Source organism: Malaya genurostris, chromosome 1, assembly GCF_030247185.1.
Source record: "Malaya genurostris strain Urasoe2022 chromosome 1, Malgen_1.1, whole genome shotgun sequence".
NCBI classification, from domain to species: domain Eukaryota; kingdom Metazoa; phylum Arthropoda; class Insecta; order Diptera; family Culicidae; genus Malaya; species Malaya genurostris.
The window spans coordinates 118,858,215-118,877,765 of record NC_080570.1 but is presented as its reverse complement, the minus strand read 5'-3'; the positions used below and the strand labels follow the sequence as shown (position 1 = coordinate 118,877,765).

General features: G+C 41.3%; 3 protein-coding genes across 3 annotated transcripts; all 3 read right to left on the bottom strand.

The window, feature by feature from the left end:
* Nucleotides 1-6,103: 6,103 nt before the first annotated feature.
* Nucleotides 6,104-7,784, bottom strand: LOC131425591 (CDGSH iron-sulfur domain-containing protein 2 homolog). Its single transcript, XM_058587601.1, has 4 exons — nt 7,628-7,784; nt 7,435-7,551; nt 6,735-6,946; nt 6,104-6,671 (listed from the first exon to the last, which is right to left on the bottom strand). The coding sequence occupies exons 2-4, from the start codon at nt 7,529-7,531 to the stop codon at nt 6,582-6,584; spliced, it is 399 nt and encodes a 132-aa protein (XP_058443584.1). The 5' UTR covers nt 7,532-7,551; nt 7,628-7,784; the 3' UTR covers nt 6,104-6,581.
* Nucleotides 7,785-10,224: 2,440 nt separating this feature from the next.
* Nucleotides 10,225-12,042, bottom strand: LOC131427946 (uncharacterized). Its single transcript, XM_058591543.1, has one exon. The coding sequence runs from the start codon at nt 12,040-12,042 to the stop codon at nt 10,225-10,227; it is 1,818 nt and encodes a 605-aa protein (XP_058447526.1).
* A 5-nt stretch (nt 12,043-12,047) lies between these two features.
* LOC131427935 (uncharacterized) lies at nt 12,048-14,941 on the bottom strand. The gene is made up of 2 exons (XM_058591533.1): nt 12,754-14,941; nt 12,048-12,127 (listed from the first exon to the last, which is right to left on the bottom strand). The coding sequence occupies exons 1-2, from the start codon at nt 14,939-14,941 to the stop codon at nt 12,048-12,050; spliced, it is 2,268 nt and encodes a 755-aa protein (XP_058447516.1).
* Nucleotides 14,942-19,551: the final 4,610 nt, after the last annotated feature.

Sequence of the window (19,551 nt, the reverse complement as noted above, 5' to 3'; positions counted from 1 at the left end):
TGCTGATCAGTTTCGACATTTTATTATTATTTTTTGAACAATACCGTATATGCATCATTAAATGTTGAACATTTTTGTAAGCCAAAAATCAATATATATTTTTATTTTCATATTTCCAGCTCGACTTAAGGTGGTCGCATCTGGAAACGCCGCTGTTTTTTATGCTACATGTTTTCAGGTAGAGGCTTTAAGCACTACTGCCCGCATACGCATGGCTGCCAGATGGCTGACTAAACGCTGCCAGCTGGAAAAATATGGCTGGCAGACATTCTGGTGACCGGCTGCCTCATCGCTGCCAGGAATACAACTCAAACGATACAACCGTATCCACCAGGATTTTTCCACATTGAAATCTTTGACATTTCAGCGAAGGTGAGAAGATGAAAACGCTCGGCTAACTTGGATACAGGCGACTTTGTTTTGTCAAATTGGATTTGACAACCGTAACTGAATCAACTTTGGTAGCCTTCTGGTGGCCATGGCTGCCCAGGTAGCCAAAACGCTATGCGGGTGGCAACAAATTTATAAGCCTCCTTTAAGTGTTAATAAAATGAATTTTTGATCCTGAATGGCGTGTTTATAATGTTGAGAAATTACAAACAAAATTAATTGACTAGATTTTTAATTACTGATGATTCTGTAATTAATTTTTTCATTTTTTCGTTTTATTGGATTGCCGAATATCCAGTGAACGTTTCACTGAGAAAACAGTAAATCTTATGCTGACGATTTCGGCAATATTTGACGTTTGTCAAATTTGAGGGTGCCGAGACGCTCAGTAATTTTATTTTTGCCGAGATGATTGCTGATTACTCGGCTGTGCGAATCTCGGCATTTTTTTGCCCAGACTCAGCTAAAAAATTTAAGTGTGTACTTTTTAACCAAGCTGCCTCACTAGGATGTAAACAGTCCTACTGCATTAGGTTTTTTACCGTCACTGCTAACCTCAATCGGATGAACACATTTTGACAGTTCAACAGTACTGTTTGTGAACAGTTTTTTTTTTTGTTTGTCTGTTGACAATTTGATGAGACGATTTACGGTCCATATAGCCTAAATAGAGTTTTAAAACATTTGTTCACGATTGGATACGGTTAGTTTTTGAGATTTAGGCCCTTATTACCGGTGTCACAACACGGTAAAAACCAAGTGAAGTGATTGTGACCAGAGCTAATGAAAGTCATTTTCATTGACTAAGAATAGACGAAACTGACATGAAATTACTGTCACTCTCAGCTTCGCTTGCAAACTATGAGAACGAAATCCATGTCCAGTCAATGACATAAGCGAAACAGTAGTTTCAAAATTGTGCTTTTCTTCCATCTGTTCTTTCAGTCATTTGCAGTTCTCAGTGAAAATCCCATAGTATGCAGTGTCGATATTCAACGTCACGATAAAAAGTCTAATTAGGTTTTGCAAGATGACGTCACAAATTAATTTGTAGTGAATAAAGTTCATGTTTTACATGGACCAGTGATTAGTTTACATTTGCTGTAACAAGTATTCAAATTAGAATGAACACGTAAACAAACCATCGATAGCTGTCACATGATGTTCATTCAGTGAATTTTGAGAGGTTGTGTCATGTTCGTGCAAAACCTAATTAAATTTTTCACCGTGCCGTCACAAATAAACAAGCATTAATCCTTGACAGTCCAGCGGCCGTTTACAAACAAGCTTAAACAAAAATCGAAGAACACATCTTTAACAATCACGTTTACACTTTGCAATTAGTCACTTTTATTGAATAAGTCTTTGAAACAAACCGAATCGAGTCGTCAGCAAATGTTTTCAAATTATTTAGGCGAGATCGGAAATGGCAGATATTTTCATAGACGAAACTGTCGGACGTAAACAGAAAGGCGCACAAACCTTTTGATAGCTGTTTATTTTAACGCTTCAACTAAAGGGGGTTCACAATTAGTTAATTCACTTTTTCATTACATGCGAACTTACAATTTCAGTTTTCTAGTCGCGACAATATTTCTTCTGTACGTCCTATCGAAACTGCTTTCTGCAGTTTTTTCAGGTATTCACAGGTAAGTATTCGGGTAACTAAAAAGGTAAGTATAATTTTACATAACTTGAACGGTCACTTCAACGTATGATTAAAAAAGAAATTATCGGTGCAAAAATGTGATTTTGTCGATGACGGCTTCAGTTCTGCTGTCGATTGATTAGAGTGCCTATAACTAAAGTGACGACTTCTCATCCGTAATGTTGGCAACAATTCAAAACATTTAAACCGAAATGTTGGCACTGTCGTTAGCTTTACATTGCAATTGACAGGTCATTTGCTCGTTTGGAACTGCCACGCTTAAAAATAGTTACTCAAAAATGAGTAAGATCTCACTCATCTACATAAAAAGTGGAACAACTCTAATTTAGAGTAACTCCGAAGTTACTCAAATTTGAGTTCTTCCACTGGAAACGATATTTGAGTAAAATCTGCTCATTTACTGAGTAATACTTTATTTGTACATGTACCAAAAATAGAGTAACTATCACTCAAATTTTGAGTGAAATTTTATTTCACATATACCAAATTTGCAAAAAAAAAATGCTCCTTTCACCAGAGTGATACGCGCTAGAGTCAGATTTTTGCCACACCGAGGATGAAAAAAACGAAGCACCGCACAAAGAGGAAAGCGCACTTCTTCTCAGTGTCGAATAGACAGCATTTGAGTGTGTGCTTGTGGTTAAAGCAGCTGGCGCGAGTGAAACACATTCTCTTCGCATGAATCGCTCACACGCGCTCTCGTCTAAATACACCCAAGTGACCACTGGCGCGTGATGGTGAGCGAACACTTCTGTGAACTTCAATTAATAGAGAGTAGATCTGGCCTTGCTATGAAAAATTTGCAAGGAAAACTGAAAATTTTACGATAAATTGTTTTGTTTTGCTGATTTTGCGTGTCCACGCTTCATCTACGAAAACCATACAACAGAGTGCTCACCGGCGTGTACACCTCTGTGAAAGTATCTGCATCCACCTCAGAGAATTTATTAGCTAATGCTCTAGCACTTTGGTGCGATTCAGTTGAAGAGGTAAAAGGAAATAAGCAAACGCACAGAGGAGATAGACATCTCTTCTTTTCTGAGTGTATTGTATTAAAATATTAGGTAATTGAACTCAATACTATATCAAGTGGTGGTCGCTTGGAGTTGTGTGTCAATCGCAAATTAACATACATGTCAGTTATGCTCAGGCACCAATCATACACTTATTCCTCATAAATGACATTTGAGCATATTCGGTTCCATTCTAAAGCACAACACGTAGTTTATCATTCCGGTTTTGCAGACACAACACCGTTTGTGTTGAGCGACTCACCCTCGAAATACGCGATCTCACTATCAAAATATACAACCTGTTGCTACAAATGGTTATTACAACTTTTAGACTGATCTTGCGAATAGTAACAAAAAAAACGAGTTATTGCGTTAAACTCAAATTTAGAGTAGGAGTTACTCAATATCATTGATGATAACTACTCAATTTTTGACGTTTCCATGTATCATTTGAAAATGAGTAACTAGTACTAAAACTCTGAGTAACTTTTTCTAAGCGTGTGGAAGCTGTCTTTTCAAAGAACAGCTGTCGTCACTCTGGTTATAGGCACCAGCGTTGCCAGGTCATTTTTCCAAAAATCTGTATTCGACGCAAAAATCTATCTGTACCATATCGGTATCAGAATCTCGTCAACATAAGTTCACGGAAATGTCACCAAAGCTCATTTTGGTGAGCGAAAAAAAAAGGTCTCGTAGCAATCTTTTCTCCTGTATTTCTATACTATCAACGAAAATCGGTATTTATCTGCACGATCCGTGAATTATCGGTATTTTGGGAGAACATATCTGTATTGCGGTATAAAGGTCAAATATCTGTATAAATACCGATACCGGTATACCTGACAACGTTGATGGGCACTTTATATAAGATTGATGATGTCATGTGATGACAGATCGGTGTGTTGCTAAAGACCGTCACCTTCACGATTTTCTGTGTTGACAACCCTGTATAATAAATCTGTATTTATTTGTGTTCACTAATAAAATGAAATTTCTGATACTGAATGTTATTAAAAGATATCTCAACAGATTGGGGCTATACAATCCGATGAGCATTCATTCTCCACATCTTTGTAGCTCACAAGACTATACAACGACGATATTTTATATAAACATTTATTCAACAATTGAATTTCAATTCCATATACTATATCTTATCTAGTTTGAAAATGTTGACTTCATAAGTTGATATGGAATGCCAACACCTAATCTGCAACCTCCGTCAAGTCATAATGCTTTTTCATCGACCTATTTTCCATATTTTTTATGAAAAAATGCAAAATGCTGTTTGAATGATGCGTTTATTACGCAAAACATTTGAATTAATTTTTTTGAGCGATAACTCTAAACAAAAATATCAGAAATGACGTTTTTTTATCCCTTAGGCCCTAACCATGCTGAATGGGCGGCATGCCCTATGGCTTTCTATTGGCATGAACAGTGAGGAAGCACAAGAAAGTCGAAATAAATCAATTCACAAGTATGGGAACTCCATGCGCGGAAATTCATTCGTTTCTATAATCAGGAGGATATATATCCAAACAATTGCTTTTAACTTCAGATACTGTAATAGCATTATTATTAGCTCTATTAGAATAACTGTAACACTAAAACCGTTAGAGATACCATCGGCATCTTCGGCAAAGTTGATTGATATAAGTTTTCTTACAATTTTTCCGAAGAATGCAGTCCTCTATCTCAACACATTCGGAAAATATTGTTTGCAGCGACCTAATAATAAGAGCCACCCTCATACCATATGCATCAAAATATGGCTCATCTGTCACTGGTCTTTTTTCTGAAAACATCATAGCTCTAAAATATAAGACTAATGTAGTTTTCGCTTGATGCCAAACCTAACCCAGTCTCAATTCTAACTGCTGTCAAACCGTTTGTTTAGAGCAGGGGGTCATGAACCCCTTTACTAAATTTAACTTAGGCCTCAGACCCCCAAACTCCTTTGAAAATTAAATTTCTTGCTTTTTTATATTGATGTAAAATACTTACCAATTTCTGCGGATGGTCAAATGAACACAACTTTTTAGCTTTCACTTATTTCAAATAACAACTTATATCACGCAATAGGGGGTCGATTTCTAGACCTCGTCGACCCCCATAATAAGTTTTTGTTTACGTACACCCCCGCAAAAAGGATATCGACCACCTTGGGAACCCCTGGTTTAGAGCCAGTTTCGAACCTAGTTTCAACGTTGTTGAACTGAAAATCGAGTCAGTTTCGAACCTGATTTTTATCTCAGATTTGCTCAAACTCCATTTGCTACGTGCGAAATCAACACAGTTTCATGAAAAGTGTTTGATGACACTACTCTGGGTCAGTTACAGTTTTCTCAAGCGAAAACGACATAAGTTTCTAATGTTTTGTCCTCCTAAATTGTTGATCCGGACCACTGTGCATTGTATGCAAGCTTGAACACAAGAGCCCATAAGCGATTTCTGGGCTGATCACTTTGTCAAACAACCGTACAATTTCTTATACAAATCCAGATCTCTACTTGGCTGTCTGTTCTCTGTGATTACGTTTACTATTAAAATATATAAAGCAGTCTTGGCATTACATTCCTTTTGTGGAATTTGGCCTTTCTGTTTCGACAGACTTCGCAGCCGATTCTTAGTGTACAGAATCATTCCATGGCTAGTACTATGGATCCTACTGACAACACTAAGAATCCTTCCAGGTCGGGGCTCGAACATACGACAACTGGCTTGTAAGACCAGCGTCCTATGTATTGAACCGTCAACCCGAATATATCGAGACTCGAAATAGTGAAGGAGAAGTTTTACCGTAAACTGGAAAGGACCTAGAACAGCTGGTCATGGCGGGATGCGAAACTTGTTGATGAAAGTGCTCTGGTAGGTCCGGATATAAAACCAGCATACGCAAATGACCAGCGATAACATGGAATGGTAATTCAAAGCGACTTATAGTCATCTGAGCTTCAAGCAGAATACCAAATCAAACACGATTTCATCGACGTAGAATTCTCCTATTTCCTTCAGTAATTGAAACACATTTTGCTATATCTTAACAATTCAATTTATTGTTCTTCTGTTTTCCTCTTAACAACCTTCACCAGTCTCAATTAAAGGGCCTAAATAAGAATGTTTATAACATTCGCCAGCATAGATTAATTTTTTCAATTTCATAAGCACAATTTTACCACGTTTTGCGTTTTAACGCAACAGAATCCAAGCAGTTCAGTTTCACTGCAAAGGAATTTTGATCTTGTATTTCTAAGTAAATAGTTTTCAATTTCACGATTCAACCTTTAATTCGATTATTGGTTCGGAAAAAAACGAGACGGCAAGAAGTTAAGTCTCACAGCATATTCATTCGTTAGTTGAAGTATAAATCCTAGATTGCAATTCGATTAATGTAGGTATGATGCATAATGCGTATATTATTGGTTCCTATTCCTTCCACGGGTATCTAAAGGAAAAGCACTTTTCAACAGCCGGCGGTGAAATCCAACATTTGAAAAATCCCCATCTTAGTTCTTCTTGCGCGAGATTACCACCGGACCGAGATTATCCTGGCATTCCTTGTTGTGGGAACCATGCGATCCATCACAGTACGGCCACTGAAAAGAAAAGCGTTGCTCGTTACAATTGTTTCATCGATTAGTGCTACTCGGGCTACTTACATTGCTAGATTTCCAGCACCGACAGAAGGCGGCCTTTTCGGCAATATCTTCGATATCGATCATGTCCACCACCTTACCCTCGGACATCCGAATCTTCCGGTTGACCTTGGTGCTTGGCTTTGGTCGACCCTCTGGACAGAAGGCCAAATACGACATATAAACGAGACCGCCCAGTGCGGCGGTCGGCGGAATCAACGAGAGCCAATCTTTGACTGTTGGAAAGATGAGAAAAACGTTTGTTATTTATCGTAGTATCAAAACTTTAATGCGACCATTTAGAAACAGGTTCAGTAACCTTCCAGAGTGATTGGTAAATACTATGACTAACCTACATATACTGATTGACTAGTACTGCATGCGTACTGTATTCGAGACATACACTTACAAACTAGACTCGAAAACAAATCTTATATAATCGCAACTAGGTATTTAGCATCTGATGTTTTCTAGGATTTGTCATGATTGAAGAGCTAATGCAATAAAATGTTAAATGATCACACCTTCTTTTTCAATTTTACAACACCCTTCGCGGGCCAAGTCAACCGTTGCAAGAAATCGTGCCCAATTCAATTTTTTTTTCTCGCCACCTTTCTCTTCTCGCAACGGTCGCGTATGGCCTTCGCAATTGCCACACTAACTTGCCTATGGAATTTAGCTCACTATTGGAGGCCGGAGGGTCAAAATGGAGTCATGTACTTACAGCCAAGTCGAAACCATCCACCGATGCTGTCGGGAATGGGCAGTCCGGCTAGGTAGTTCGGTAGTGTAGTTTTAATCAGCCCCGAAAGTGTTTCCATGTTGTTCCGATGCCTAATACCTTCTCGAAAACATGAAAAAATCACTTACACCTGATGGAAATGACGAAATGAGAAGGAGAAGGTCTAACTACTTACCACTTTTTAATACTCTTAACAGACAGAACACCGTGATCCAATTCAGACAGGTGGAAAATCAGAAAAATGGTGCTCTGTTGTTTCCTTACACAACGATCAGCTACCGAATGATTTTGCAAGTATACCCACCGATAGCCCTGCGGGTTTCAGTTAGTACGGTTGACGGACGAACTAAATGTCAAAGAGTTCAGCTAAACCAAGATATCACATAATGGTGTTCACTTTTCTTCAAACGTGAGCGCAGTTGTCATTTTCAATATAAATAAAGAGCCACACAAAACAGGTTCAGAGGGTCGCAAAGTTTGAAGAAAAACATATATACAGGCTCACATATGAGCTGTGTGTAAAATTTGCTCTTCAGTGTGGCGAACACTTGCAGATGTCTTGTTATACTTCAATTGTATATATATTTTAGATTATTTTGATGATGCTCTTATGTTGAGAGCTTCACCGGAAGTGGCGGACACATTTCCTCAAATGTGAGCGCAGTTGTCATTTTTTAATCAACCGGGAAACAACTTGACACATGAGCTGAGTTTCACCAGACCCTGTCAGTTTGGAGCGAAATCAATCTTGAGTTCAGCAACCCCATCGCACGGCATCACATTCAACATATCATGTCAATTGTATGGGTGCGCAGTGCTGCTGTTTTGGCGCGCACGAATTTGACATTTCTCTCAACTACTTGTATGTACAAGATTCGATGAGGACTCGCCTGAGGGCGCCATGCTCGGGAAATGTAAGAGCTGGAAATGTAATAGCTGGATGTCTTGTTAATATGATGTCTTTGGTTTCACTTAATCACTTTGAAATTGTAGTCTGAAACTTTAATTAACTTGTAAAATGGAACGTCCATTGAACATGCAACTTTGTATTACTATAAAAAATCTTGTGTTTTGTAGAATCGTACGGACAAACAGTTGTTGATGGGCGTAACATATGACAAGGGCATACCTATAAAATTAATTGTATGAAATGTAATGCTTATTTACAATTTTTAACGGTCATTTCGAATATTCCTTTAGTTGGGAGAGTACTCGCATATATCAGACCCTGTCAGCTTGGAGCGATCTCAATCTTCAGTTCAGCAACGCCATCGCACGGCATCACATTCAACATATCATGTCAATTGTATGGGTGCGCAGTGCTGCTGTTTTGGCGCGCACGAATTTGACATTTCTCTTCCCTACTTCTATGTACAAGATTCGATGCGAACTCGCCTGAGGGCACCATGTTCGCAAAAAAGGATGTTGTCAATGATTTGTTCGGGAAATGTGAGAGCTGGATATCTTGTTAATATGATGTCTTTGCATATATCATGATCGCACCACGTTACTCTATCAAAAACATCAAGTCTGTCATCTAGACTGTGTTTATATTTTCATTTACCAACAGACTTGCCATTCATACAAAATTATCTATAATGTACTGATTTGTATGCGTCAATGCGGATTTCATGCAGGATACAGATTAATACAAGACTAAAGACAGAACTGTGCCTACTTCTCATCCTCCAACGCAATACAAAGTCGAACCCATGCTTTGTTACGATATTTACTTGCTTCTGGCCTGCCGCCTTCTAATTTTGGGTGAAAATTACCAACACAATCAAAACTAGCCTTGATGACTACAAGTTCATTTGTCATTGGATCAATATCACAGCTATGTCCCTTTACCCACAAAGAACACCAAAAAAAAATAGATTTTTAATTCAAATGAAAACTCTACAATAAGTTACTTACAGTTCATTGTTTTTAGGAAATTTATAAAACGAAATGTCGTCACTGCGTCACTTTCGATTCCCATGCAAGGGAAAACAGCAAACTCTAAAAACATAATTTAATTTAATAGCAAAACAATCACGACAATTTGACATGCGATATTAAGCTACACAAAAACAAATTTGCGTCATTGAAATCTACCCCTGAAACACATCTCAGACATCTGGGACTGTTCGCCACACCGAAGAGCAAATTTTACACACATCTTGTTGCGAATGCAACTAGACAAAAAGACAGTTTTCCGGTTTTTTGAACGTGTATTCCATTTTACGCCATTGTGTTGAGCAAACGTTAAGGAACGTTAAAAAATTCCTGCCAATACAACACGAATTTCTATAGCAAATCTTTGTATACATATTTAAGCATTAATCAAACATAATCACTGTACATAGTATATAGTTCCTTCAGTAATATTGCATATAGTTTATCAGATATAATTAATTAAAGTAAAAGAACTTACGTTTTAGTGTCCCTTTTCCTATTTAATATTAATGCTATCAGCCACGCTATAAGTAAATTAGTTTAAGGTTAGGTTAAGTTAATGAATTCACTTATAATTTTACCTTTCAGCAACATCAAATATAACTAGATATAATGATCCAAAATAACTATTTCATGTAACGGAGCTCACGTAGAATACAAATTACTGATTAACAGCTTAATACTATCGCAATATAAGTTCAATATATTCATACAGAATTTTCGACACCTCTTTTAGCAATGACCAGCAAATTTATACAAAATGTCTTACCCGATATCAAAATGACGTTTTAACGCCCAGCGGCTCACCATAAGAGGGGAATCCGGTTGACAATATCACGGTGTTGGATGTAAGGGCGTCGCAACGAGGGGTTTGCGACACTCCCCCCCAGTACTTCGAGGTCCCTGAGCCGACGTACTCACTGTTGCACCGACGTCCAACACTGCGAGTTTTACAGCTGGTCTTTCCAGTACACCATGCGCAGTTTGTACTAGAGCACGACGAACCTGTCCGTCCTTGGATCGATGCACATTGATCACCCGGCCTTTTGGCCAGCAATTCCTCGGTAGTGTCTCGTCCACCAACACAACAATATCTCCGACTTCGATGGGTTTTGCAGGGCTGAACCATTTGGATCGTCGTGTAAGTGTTGGCAGGTAATCGGAAACCCATTGCTTCCAAAACCTGTTAGCGTAGACCTGCGACATCTTCCAGACATGCTTCAGAGCGTAGCTACTGTTATCGTATGAGATCGGGGGCTTAGAACCGTCTGACGACCCGAGAAGAAAATGATTCGGGGTTAGTGGTGACGATAGTTCATCGTCTAGTGGTAACTCAGTCAACGGTCTAGAATTTACTATCAGTTCGACCTCGGTCAACAGGTTTCGCAGCAGCTCATCGGTTGGTGTACGTGTGAGTTGTAGGTGCTTGAGATTTTTCTTTACTGACTGAACGAGGCGCTCCCAGGCGCCTCCGAAATGCGGTGAAGCAGGAGGGTTAAAAGACCATTTTATTTCGGTTGTGACGAAGTGTTCCATTAACTTTTCCTGATCGCACTGTTCAAGTGCCTGCTTTAACTCGCGACTTGCGCCTACGAAATTCGTACCGCGATCACTGACTATTTCCAGAGGCGTTCCTCTTCGGGCGATGAAGTTTCTGATGGCTAGAATGCATGAGTCCGTCGTGAGGCTGTGTGCGACTTCAATATGTATTGCTCGAACGGTAAGGCAAGTTATCAACACACCCCAACGTTTTTCAGTTCGCCGACCAATGACGACGTGCATCGGCCCAAAATAATCAATTCCGATAAAGGAGAACGGACGACAAAAGGCTTTTAGGCGCAATGATGGTAAAGCTGACATTTCGGGTACATTCGGCTTAACAGCTTGATTCTTACAATGCTGACATCTTGCTCGTATACGATTGTATTCCGAACGGAGTTTTGGAATGTAGTATCTACGTTTGATCTCGTTCAGTGTCGTTTTATGGTTCATGTGACAGTATCGCTGGTGAGTATCGATAATGATGAGGTCTGAAACTGGATGGCCTCTAGGTAGCAGTATGGGTCGTTTCGTACACTCCTCTACAAATTCACAGGCGTCGATACGACCTCTCATGTGTAGCAATCCATCTGCCTCCAGAACTGGGCTGAGCTTGTATAACGAACTATCTTTCGGCAACACGTTCTTCCAGGGCAAGGTATTCGGTTTCGCAAGAAGATGAATCTCCTTCGCGAATTCAGAGTGTTGAACGAACTTCAGTATAGTCGACTCCGCCGCCTTCAACTCTTCTTGGGACAATGGACCGCTTTCGACAGGCTTGCTAGAGATTCTCCTGCTTAGATTTGCAGGGAACCGTTTCACGAAGGCTACGTGACGCAGTAGTCGTTTCCAATTAGAGAAATTTTCCCAGATGAAGGTATCTCTTGCAACAAAATGATGAAGCAACCGTTCACGTTTCTCTTCATCGGTTTGACCCAAATTCAAAGCCGTACTAGGCCATAGTTCTTCAGGTTCCCAAAGGAATTCAGGCCCACGAAACCAGCGACTAGTAGGAGCAAGGTCTGGAAATCTCTGCCATTTCGTGGCATCATCGGCAACGTTTAACTTTGATGGGATCCAATGCCATTCATGCGTCTCCGATAACTCTAGCATCTCGCTTACTCGTACTGCAACGAACTGGCTATATTTCCGGTGATCAGAAACATCAGATTTAACCAACATAGAACATCTCGTGCATCTATCCAGAAAAACCGTTGCGTTGGTTTCAACTTGTGAGACTCTATCACCAGCGTTGCTAAACGAGCTCCTATTACTGCCGCCTGAAGTTCCAGTCGGGGTATCGATACGAAACGTAGGGGGCCACTTTAGTTTTCGCGCCAACTAACGCACATTCCGTCGCGCCTTCCTCATTAAATCGAAGGTATGCTACCGCTGCCATGCCGTTTTCAGATGCATCGACAAACACATGAAGTTGAATCGAATTTCGGTCACCAATACTTGTCCTCATCCGATAACACCTCGGCACTCTGACTTTTTCTACTTCCGGTAGGACTTGTAACCAGACTCGCCATTTTTTCATTTGTTCACTGCTGATGGGATCATCCCAACTCACACCGCTTCGCCAAATTTCTTGAAGCAATATCTTTAAAAACATCAGAAAGTTCGCCAGCAATCCCAATGGGTCGTAGATCATCATCAATGTGCTTAATATCTGCCTTTTTGTCGGGATAGCATGACACTGAATAATTGCTGAATCAATCCGCGTGGAGACCTTGAACGTAAAGGTGTCGGTATCTGTGCACCACCATAAGCCTAAAACCTTTTCAGTGCCTAACGTATTCTGAAGGTTCAAGCTCTTCTCACCTGGACTTGATTCCAATTCCTGTAGAACTCGGTTCGAGTTTGATAGCCAGTTTCGTATTTCGAAACCAGCTTCGGCATGAATAAGCTGGACATCCTTCGCTAACTTAATTGCTTCATCTTCCGTTTCCACGCTAGACAGCATATCATCAACATAATGTTCTTCCATTATCGCTTCAACTGCTCTGGGAAAACGATCTATGAATCTTTGAGCATTTTGATTTTTCACGAACTGTGCACTGCTCGGCGAGCACGTTGCGCCGAACGCCATCACCTTCAATGCATAAACATCTGGAGCACGGTCGGATTCACCGTTCCGCCATAGAAATCTCAGACACTGTTGATCATTCTCGTTCATCATAACCTGCAAGAACATCTCTCGAATGTCACCGGTAATGGCAATTCTGAATTCACGAAAACGATGCAGAACAGATACGAGAGAGGTGAGCAAATCTGGACCGGTAAGTAAGCACGAGTTCAGGGACACTCCCGCCACCTTTGCAGCCGCATCCCAGACTATACGCAGTTTTCCTGGTTTATTGAGATTGGTCACAGGAAAAATCGGCAGATACCAGACGCGTGGGTACTTAGCGGACAGCTGCCTCTCGGTCAGTTTCTCAATGTAACCACGTCTTTCATAATCTCGAACTTTTTCTTTCAACGATTCGGCCAGGCAGGGGTCTCGTTGCATGCGCTTCTCCAGGCAAACCAACCGTCTCGAGGCCATCGGTTTGCTATCCGGTAGTTTAATATCATCGCCTCGCCACAATAATCCAGTCTCATACCGTTTGCCTTTGACGCGAGTCAATGACTTCAGTAATTGCTCGGCACGCTCATCATCCTTCGAAAGAAGTTGTTTACCCGTTTTCAGTCCAATGCTATCCAGAGTGAAGTAAGATTTTACCGCTTTATGCAATTCCGCATCGTTTCTTTCGTAACACGGACACACGTGAAAACTGTGGTACGCTGTCGACACAGGCTGGGAGAGAACAGCGCAGGGACCACATACTATCCAACCTAAACGGGTTCTAGTAGCAATCGGCTCTTGTTTGTCACCTTCTTTGCTGTCCAATGCATATCTCAAATGGCAATTGTCCATTCCGATAAGAATCCTCGGAGTCGCATCGCGATATGAATCAACAGGGATGCTCCGCAGATGTTTATAACGACGTGTCAAATCGTTCAGAGCTAGACTCTGCCGCGGCAAGGCTAGGCTTTGGACAGTGTGCACCTTGGGAATCGTATACAACTTTGAATCGTGCACTCCTGATATCTGCAACGAAAGTTTAACTGATTTCGGTTCTTGGCGCTGATGATCCGATGTCCAGCCCAAACACAGAGGATGCGCCTCGCCTTGAATTCCTAATTCTGATAGCAAACTGTGATCCATCCAAGTGACCGATGAACCGTCATTCAAGAATGCGAAGACGCGGATGGATTTTCCGCGTCCATGTAGTAGAACAGGAACGTAACGAAACAACACCTTGTTTACAGAATTCGAGTGCGTGTTGCAGGTTTCGACTGTAGTGTCACTAACTACTGGCAGTGATCTCTGAGGAGTGTCCCTGCGTTGGTATCTGGAATCATCATGTAGCAGATTGTGATGCATGTATGTGCAGCCATTCTTTCCGCATACTTTCTTTACGGGGCACGCATCAAAATGCTTCGATAAACATTTACGACACAGCTTGTACCGATTCAATGCCGCCCAGCGATCGCTGACCTTCATTCCACGAAACGTTCTACACGAACTGGGATTGCCACACGCTTCACGACAAATGACGCATGCAGTAGACGCTGAGCTGGACGCAACTCTAGAAGTACTCGCTGGAATTGGATCAGAATTACCTTCGGACTCAACATGTACGTACATTTCCTCTTTTCGACCTCGTTTATCTGTTTTAGATGCATAGCTGTTGAAAGATGAGGGAACTGTTACCGCGCATGCTGCTTCCACAAGCGTTTCCAGCCATGCACTGAAATCCGAAAGAGTAACGACATTCAATACTTGGCGGTATCTAGCCCAGTCGAGCTTGATAGTCGGTGGCAATCTTTCGACAAGTTCTTGAAGAAGTGCTACGTTGCAAAGATGCTCGTTTAATCCACAGGCAACTATTGTCGCACACATATTCTGTACTGCAACGCCGCAATCGATCAACGTTCCGAGCTTTTCCGTTTTCGGTGCTGGCATTTCACGTATCTTGCCAACTAGCGAATGTACGATAACTTCTGGTCGACCGAATAACGTGCGAAGCGTATTTATAACACCTTCCAGTCCTGTCGGATACAAAAGTCGGCTGCGTACAGCATTCCGCTGCGTACGGATTCCACAGCCTTCACTCGTTCCTCAAGACGCTTCGATTCAAAATCTTGCTTTTTTGCCATCTCTGCAATCTGCCTTTCCATCCGTTCGAGGACTTTACACATTTCATTAGACGTACGCTTTTCGCTGACTAATGTTGTCGAATTCGCCTTCGGCAGAGTAACGTTCGGTGGGACAGTCAATTCATCCCGTATTTGCTGCTCTCTAATCTCCATTTCTCGCTGGAATTGGATTTGCAAATCTTTAACCGCGTTTTGCATCTTGTAATGGCTGGCTAGCTAGTGGTTCTTTTCTCAGGGTCGGCTTACCACTGTTGCTCTAGAGGACTCACAACCGTTACTTACCCCGCAACTAATACGGCTCACAATTCAGAACGACACATAGAAAAGACTTGAGGGCTCAATAGTAAGAAAATAACAAGCAAATATCTTCATTTAACTAATTTATTAAGGGGTTCATACATATATTGGGAATTGGGGATAGGGATTTGATGCGGCCGAACCGGAACCGATGGAGCTCATGCAGTTGGATGCGAGAGGGTTATAATAATCTCATACCTGCGAGATAGCGATATTCCGAAGGAATTCGCTGATGAATAGAGCCATGCAGGGTCATATGTCAGTTCTCGCCTCCGAATACCACTGCAAGGGAAGCGATTGACTCTATTCCGGGTGCTCGTATACAGTGGGTAAACTCATCGGCCCAATCATCAGTGAGCGGGGGCCAGGCTCAACCAGACCTCACTGGGATCAAGCCTCCTAAACGTCCGTTTCCGCAAACCGTACACGTGTGACACGACGATATCGAAACGGGGCTCGCCGGCCACCAGCACCACTCGCAGTTGTATCGTTAACCGAAAGATGGACTCCTCACTGTCCTTGCCCAACGGTCGGAAATCGGCACACCGCCGATAGGTCGAGCACGTAGTTTTCTGGAGTACGATGATATAGGATGGGGCTCGCCGGCCACCAGCACCACTCGTAGTTGAATGGTCGAATTATCACCTCCGTTGGAAGCAGGATGCTTTGCTTTTAGACTGGATCCTTCTCCGGTCGAAATACGGACACGGTTATTTGTCGACTTCACCTGCTGAACCGACAATCCGATCGTCGTCCTCCTCTGCGTTGGCTTGCTGGATCTCTTCCGAATTTCACACCGCACGTGGGTAATCAAAAAAATTTGCCTTTTCTTGTGCACCGAACCGCGTCCGAAGGCCTCAGCAGTTTACGGCCGACTCCCGGTTTCCAATTCTTCGATACTTTTTCTCTCCATCTAACCCTCTTTTTCCTGTCCCTCTCGCTCTATCGGATACAGTGGTGTCGCGATGAAGAAACGGTGAAATGCGCACCCACGTTCGTTGTTGACATGTGAGGAGTGGGATTCTAGGTTATTCTTTCTAACGGGCCTATCCTTATTCTATAATAATCTATAATTGACAAACAACTAACTGACTAACAAAATTTTAATTCAATTCAAATTAATTTATGCAAAAAAAAATAACAAGAATATTTTGTGTGTGGGCCTGCCGAAATTGTGACCGGTTTATCAACGGTAACAATCATCCTCCCGCCAGGAAAAAAATTGCTGAAATCTGTTCAGGATTGGCAATTTTTCTCGATACACCGTACAATCCGCCAATGATCTCCCTCAAACCACTCGAATACATCGGGGCAATAGTCTGGAACAGGTTATCGTTAAAATGTTCTATTTGAAACACATCCTCTCGGACACCCGTGAAACAGTCAATATATTTATTTTCGTTACCTCTTCTCTTCCACCAAAAGCTCAGGAAAAACTTCCTAACTTTCCTGATTATGTCGACTTCCATAACTTCTTGAAATACTCTAATACTTATGGCCAGTCTAATCTAAACTCCTGACAAGCTATCAGTATTCACGCGGAAATATCTAAAACTACTCTAACCTAATTATTTCTACTGTCAAACTTTCTGCATTCACTCGGGTACCCTTAAACATACATTCGTTTCTCTTTCATTCATCTAACTTTCAAAAAACTATACCTATGTTAACCTAATTATCCTTGAAGTCTTTGTTTACGACTTCGAGGAGACGTTAGGGCCAAATATACCACCAACGAACTAAACTTTCTATACCTGATTCCTTGGGAAGATCAACGTTTTCTTATCAAAAAGATTAACTTCCGCAATTGACACGATGTTGATTTTTATCTCATTCATCTACAGGCCTGACGGTTACTTCAATAAAGAATCAGAGAAATCACGTTCAATGATAATTGATTCAATTTTATATAATGGTCACCCTCTTGGAATTGAAGATGTGAAGCGCTATTCTTCGTTAAATTAGAGGTAGGCCAACCGTGCGCATACTGCGAACCTGACGGTGGCTGTCAAAACAAAGATAAGATGGCTGTGGTATAATTGCGAATAAAAGAGGGAAGAGTAAATTCACTTTTTACTTCACCGGGAAAGGATGTTTTACCATTTCGAACTTTGATTATTGCCTCGAGGATCATGTGTTTGCTGAAAAGGGATGTTTTTCTTGTTTTTGTGCTGATAACAATGCTTTTCTCTATTTCAGGTTTCGAGTCGGGTTGCGGAATGAAAGTTACTACATTTAAGACTGATCATAACCCAACAGCTTCTATCGGATCGCGAAAAGATGAATATTTATACATTTAATTTTTTTTTTCGAGATCGGCGTCAAGTGGAACTATACCAATAGGATCATTGGAAACAAATTGAGATAAGGCTGGATCACCCCGGTTTCAGATGAACGGCCGGCCACACTCCCAGTGACTTTCCGTCGAGGTCTTCCAGCTCATACGAAGAAGAACCTTTCTTATTTTTGATTCGGGCTGGCAAATACTGAGGTCCGTATTTTGCATTATAATTTTCTAATGCGTTTGACAATTTCATGTTGCGTTTATACACCAATTGTCCAACCAGGAAAACATTACCGTGTGTTCGGTGTCTTAAATTGTATCGTTTCTGTCCCTCCCTGTGGGCTTTTGCTAAATTGCGCTGGACAAGATCCGAAATTTCATTAAATAATTCCTTCTGGTGGGACACACGATCATCAGGCGATTTATTTTCATTGTCAATAATCTGCTGATGTTCGGTCCCTTTCCAATACATTTCATACCCATGTGTCGTGAAGTAAGGGGTAAGTAGGGTTGCAGTATGTACTGATGAATTCAATATTGTTTCTATTTCAGATAGTTTACTATCCCACAGCTTTTGATCATTCTTTACATACGATCTTATAGCTGCGTTAACCGTTCTATTCACTCGTTCAACGGGATTAGCCTGTGAGTGGTAACGGGAATTGAGCCAATGCCGAATGTCAAAGCGCCGCAGGAGAGTTTTGAATTCTTTCGAGAGAAAGCAAGTGGCATTATCCGTAATTATTATCTCTGGGATGGAGTTACGGAAAAACCATTGATCCCTCAACGTTACGCATAAAACTACACTATCGATTTTCCGAAATGGTACTAGCATAATCCATTTACTAAATAAATCAACTACCGTAAGTATGTACTGGTTTTGTTTTCGACTTCTCGGTAGAGGACCGATGAAGTCCAGTGCAATAATTTGCCATGGATGGGTCGTTATGCGTTGTTCGCCCATCGGGGGGGTCATAGCTGTGTTCGGCGCTTTAGTTTCCTTACATAGACTGCAATTTTGTATATGCTCCCGGACTTCGACGGTCATGCGAGGCCAATAGTAACGCTGTCGGATACGGGAGAGTGTTTTATCAATTCCTAAATGCATAGATTCATCGTGATACTCGCGGATTATTTCTGGTCGTTTATCGGGATCGGGGACGAGTTTCCAATCGTGGCGAGAATCGTGGGGCGAGTCTGGTACTGATACATATTTGTAAAGATTTCCCTCTTTAACTTGAAAATCTACATAGTCTTCAGGGCTTTCCTGTAACTTTTCCACCCAACCTTCATACCAGGCGGATGCATCACTGACTGCAGCTGCGGAGACGGATCTTGACAACGCGTCAGGTACTATATTATCTTTCCCCTTGCGATGTACGACAGTCATGTTATGTTGCTGCAGAGAAAGACACCATCGACTACATCTTGATGCGGTTTTCCATTTAGAAGACATTATATGGGTTAACGCGGATGAGTCAGTCATCAGTGTGAAATGCGAGCCTTCTATATAACCTCGGAATGCCTCGATGGCTAATAGGGCGGCCAAAGCTTCCTTCTCACACGCATGATAGTTTCTTTGCGGAGTTGTCAATTTATGTGAAAAGTAGGCAATAACTCTTTCGTGTCCATCTTGAATTTGAGTTAAAACGCCAGCCACAGCGACATCACTGGCATCGGTTTGAACCACGAATTCTTGGGAAAAATCCGGACATGTCAAGATAGGAGCAGAAATTAATTTCTCTTTAATGTTATTAAAGGCTTTCTCAGCGGAGTCATTCCAGGCTATGGTCTTAGTTTTGGTCTTAAGTAAATCCGTCAAGGCGGAAGTTGTT